At 46.9% G+C, this 5,000-nt stretch overlaps 1 protein-coding gene across 2 annotated transcripts; it reads left to right on the forward strand.

Moving 5' to 3' along the window:
- Nucleotides 1–400: 400 nt before the first annotated feature.
- On the forward strand, nucleotides 401–3,240 carry LOC148063054 (kelch-like protein 38). 2 transcript variants are annotated; one of them, XM_087812603.1, is made up of 6 exons: nucleotides 401–530; nucleotides 619–706; nucleotides 976–2,190; nucleotides 2,342–2,483; nucleotides 2,558–2,663; nucleotides 2,769–3,240. In XM_087812603.1, exons 3-6 carry the CDS (start codon nucleotides 977–979, stop codon nucleotides 3,056–3,058), a joined length of 1,752 nt encoding a protein of 583 aa, XP_087668729.1. In that variant the 5' UTR covers nucleotides 401–530; nucleotides 619–706; nucleotide 976; the 3' UTR covers nucleotides 3,059–3,240. The 2 variants fall into 2 exon arrangements, with proteins under 2 accessions (XP_087668729.1, XP_087668730.1); XM_087812604.1 differs by lacking the exons at nucleotides 401–530; nucleotides 619–706 and having other exon boundaries at nucleotides 878–2,190.
- Nucleotides 3,241–5,000: the final 1,760 nt, after the last annotated feature.

Here is a 5,000-nt window from a genome sequence, read left to right on the forward strand (position 1 = left end):
TAAACATAGTTTCCTTTCAATCACTGAATTATTTTGTCAGTAAATAATTTCCATACGAAGCTATTTTGTTGATATTACATTATTATTATAATTATTATTATTTTTATTAATTGATCACATGTTTCACATTAAAGTCTTTTTAAAAGTTCGATTTTTCAGCTTCATGTTGACCTTCTGTCTCTGGTTTCGTTGTTTCAAGATGTTTAACAATCAATTCCTGGAAACACGTTGGTTCTCCTGCGACTCAGACGCGAACAAACATCTCTGCAGCCAAGAGTCGTTCCATCATCGCGAGGATGTTGATGTTCGAGAGAAGTTCTGGCTCAGAGTCGATCACATGTGAGGTTGTGTTGCTACACACACTAAATTTAGAGCAGGAATGTACACACAGGCCTCGTGGAGCGTCGCCTCAACAACAACACACTCTTCAGAACATGACAACAGCGCGACACGATCACACGTCTGGACTGAGAAGAAGAACCAGAAGCAACATGTCAGGACGTCTCATCTTCTGCTGAGAAGGAAGGAAGGTACGTTTCCTCTGCCAAGGAGGTCAATATGTGTGTCTGTTGAATCACCTGCTGGATCATTGTTTAACGGTCAATCTCTGTGGTGCAGAAGGAGCTGCAGCACCAGATTCTGTGTCCTTCTAGCGGAACGTTGCTGCCACCTGTGGACCGGTTCCGCTCATTGCTAACTTTAATAAGTGAGCTCAAAATGTGTACATTTTTACCATATTTTCTGACTTTAACCCATAATATTAATAATTGAGACTATTTTCACACATTAAGCACCAGATCCTAAGAAGCATTAAGCTGTGGAGTAATACTACACAGCTGTACTTGTACATGATTATTGAGTACGCTGTACTTTGAGGAAATTAAAAGATTTCAAGTGCACCTTTAGTCCCAAACATACGGTAGATATAAGCGGACATGCCTGTGGCCTGTTCGCTGACCTGGTGTTTTTCCTTAGAATGGACGGACCAGCCTCAGAGGTCTGCAACTACAGGGACCAAGAACAATCCTCAAACCTGCTCCTGCAGCTCAACGCCCTGAGGCAGGACCAGGTCCTCACCGACGTCCTCCTCTGCTCCGGTGACGTGGAGCTCCCGTGTCACCGGAACGTCCTGGTCTCCAGCAGCCCATACTTCCGGGCCATGTTCTGTGGGAACTTTACGGAGACGCATCAGTCCAGGGTGGACCTGAAGGGGATCTCCTCCCTGGTCCTGAGCAGCATCATCGACTTCGTCTACACGGGAAGCATCAGCATCAGCATGGAGGTGGTCCTGCCTCTGATGCAGGCGGCTTCCATGCTGCAGTACGTCCAGATCTTCGAGGCTTGCTCCGGGTTCCTGCAGCGGCAGCTGAGCCCGGACAACTGCCTGAGCATGATCCGACTCTCAGAGATCATGGGCTGCAGCAGTTTGGGGCTGAAAGCGAAGGAGATGGCCATGAGGAGCTTCTCAGATGTGTCGGCCTCCGAGGACCTGTGCGAGCTGTCTCTGCCCGAGCTCCTTGGGTACCTGGAGGACGACGGTCTTCACGCCGAGGAGGAGCAGGTCTTTGAGACACTCTTGGCTTGGATTCACCACGACCCTCTGTCCAGGCGAGGCGCCATCAGTGACCTCTTCAGGAAGGTTCGCCTCCGCTACCTCCACCCCACGTATCTGTTCCAGTTCATAGCCCGGGACCCTCTGATCCAGTCGTCCACCCTCTGCACCGAACTCATCGAGTCCGTCCGCCGACTCATGTTCTCCGTCAGCACCAAATGTTTCGGCGACACCGCGGTCGGCTTCAAACCTCTCTGGGTGGCGCCCAGAAGATACGCCTACCACGACGTGTTGGTGGTCGTCGGCGGCAGGAAGAACAACCAGCAGACGTCCAGAGATGCTCTGGTCTTTGATGAGACCAGTCAGAAGTGGAGGTGTCTCGCCAAACTGCCTGTCCGCCTTTACAAGGCGTCCTACGTGGCCCTGCACAGTGTGGTCTACGTGGTTGGTGGTCTCACCACAGACTCCCACCAGGTCAGCACGGTGGTCTACACGCTCTCCCTGAAGACTAACCAGTGGCGGACGGCGGAGCCTCTGCTGACTCCCCGCTTTGCTCACCAGAGCGTCTCCTACCTCCACTTCATCTTCGTCCTGGGCGGCCTGGACTCTCGCCGGCAACTGACCGACACGGTTGAACGGTAAGAACGAAGGACAATAATGAAGCTTTTACGCGTCACAGTTACAGCCCTTTATGAGGCTAGTAGGGTAGTCGGGTAGGGTAGGCTAGGGTTTAGAAGAGCCAGTGGAAATTATTTAGCAGCCAATCACAGACTTGGAATGTTCCTCCAGGTACAACAGCATGTTCAACCAGTGGGAGTCCATGACACCGATGCTGGAGGCCGTTCTTCATCCAGCGGTCGCGGCGAACAACCAACGGATCTACGTTTTCGGAGGCGAAGACGCCAGACAGAACCCAGTGCGGATCATCCAGGTAACCATGAGTCATCACTTCATCGCTTCATCACGTCGTATCCTGAGCTTCACACGTTTGTCCTCCAACCTAAGGTCTACCACATCGCCCGGAACATCTGGTCCAAGATGGAGAACAGAACGGTGAAGAACGTGTCGGCGCCTGCCGTCGTCGTGGACGACAAGATTTACATCGTAGGAGGTGAGTGTCACATGACACCTGTTGTCAAGATGTTGGGTCGTGATGGGTTGTTGGGCAAATTCTGGTGATGAAGCGAAGACGAAACATCTCTCGCTGTCGTCTCAGGTTTCACCAGGAGAACCATGGCCTACGACACCAAGGCCAACCGCTTCCTGAAGTGCGCCCACCTGAAGCAGCGGCGCATGCATCACTCCGCCACCTCGCTCAACGGCAAGATCTACGTCACCGGCGGACGCCACGTGGACGGCCACGACCTGGTGCAGGACACGGACGGCGTGGAGGTCTACGACCCTGCGACGGACACGTGGACGTCTGCCGGCGCTCTGCCACACAAACTGTTCGACCACGGATCTCTGACTCTGGCGTCTGTGTCGCACACCTGGGCCAGAGCTTGAGTTCCAGACTGACCTGGGGAACACGTCTGCACGGAGACTGTCCGACCTCCGACCCCTGAAGAACAGCAGCTGGACCTTAACCCCGGGGATCAGACGTGTCATCCCTGAATTCCATGTGTGTGTTTTGTCGTGTGTAACGAGCTCAGGTGTGTGTGTTGCTGAGTCAGAACTGAAACTTTATTCTTTTACAACCATCTGTTGATGAAATCTTGTTTTTTCTTGTTTTTTATGGATTTTTTAAACGAGCCTGAAATAAAAACATACTTGACACGTGTTTGTGTAACTTATGTCGCACATGTGTCTGAACATGAGTCACGTCTGCACACATGTTCCTCCTCAGACACACACACACACACGCGCACACACACACACGCACAAATTCACACACACACACACAAACACACACGCACACAAACACACACGCACACACAAACACACACAAATACACACACAAACACACACGCACACACACACAAGCACAAATACACACACACACACACACACACACGCACAAATACACACGCACACAAACACACACACACACGCACAAACACACACACAAACGCACACACACACGCACAAATACACACAAACACACACACACACACGCACACACAAACGCACACACACACACGCACACAAACACACACAAACGCACACACAGACGCACAAATACACACACACACGCATGCATGAACACACACACACACACACACATGCACGAACACACACATGCACGAACACACACACACACACACACACACGCACAAATACACACACACACACAAACGCACACACACACACACACACACACACGCACACACACAAACACACACAAAAGCACACACACACGCACAAATACACACACACACGCACAAATACACACACACACACACACACACACACACACAAACCAGCTGAAACTTTACTTTAGGCTTCAGACGAACATGGACCTGCAGTGACGTCCTCCCTCCATCAGGGGGCAGTGCTCACTGTGATGCTACAGTATCTGGTGTTTCTACTCAAGACATGATTGTCTGGATGTCACTTGATTGACAGAAGGTTGTTGTCGGTACAGGATCAATAGATCACACAAGTATCTAACGCCGTCAGACAGAAACAATCGATCACAGATCACGATCACAAAACACAACTTTTCTGAAAGATACGACAAACTCTGAACAGTATTTTTAACTTTTGAACTTAATTATGTGCAGTTCATGAATAATATCTTTTAATTTAATTATTATCAACAACATGTAACTCGTTAAGTTAATATCAAACATTATAATTATCTTAAAACGACACTTGAACAAACACACAATTATTCAACAATTATTATTTTAAATGAAAATATTTATGTTGACTGTAAATGAACTATGTATATATATATACTATGTGAAAAGTATAAATATGTGTTTATTTAAAGTGTCACATTTATTTAAACCTTCAGTAAAAACTCAAGTTCATTTTTAAACGTAAAATTGTGATTTAAATCATTAAATTTGTGTAAAACTGTTGCCAAACGATTAATAATAATAATTATTAATAATAAAACAATGTAATACTTTTGTTTAAACATCAGTTCGTCGACACTTGAAATCTAAACTGTGATCGATTGTTTCTGTCTGAGTGAATCCTGCTCATTTGGATCAGTAGCTCTGAGCTCTGTTGGTTTGGTCTGGTGTCTGTTATAACATTTATATTGAATTAAAAACACAGAAGTTATGAAATGTATTTTTGAATCATTTGAATTAAAATATTGAACTCTATGTGTTTGAATGAATTTAGAAAAGATTTAAATTAAACTATTAAAAATAGAGTCGAATTAAAACTATTTATATTAATATTTCAAGATGTTTAATGTTGTGAAACTTTCATGAAGAAAGTTTGTTTCATGATCGTCACGCTTTGATGATGTCACGACCTCTAGAGGGCGGTG

The sequence above is a fragment of the Callionymus lyra genome, chromosome 17, assembly GCF_982586985.1.
Source record: "Callionymus lyra chromosome 17, fCalLyr1.hap1.1, whole genome shotgun sequence".
NCBI lineage: Eukaryota > Metazoa > Chordata > Actinopteri > Syngnathiformes > Callionymidae > Callionymus > Callionymus lyra.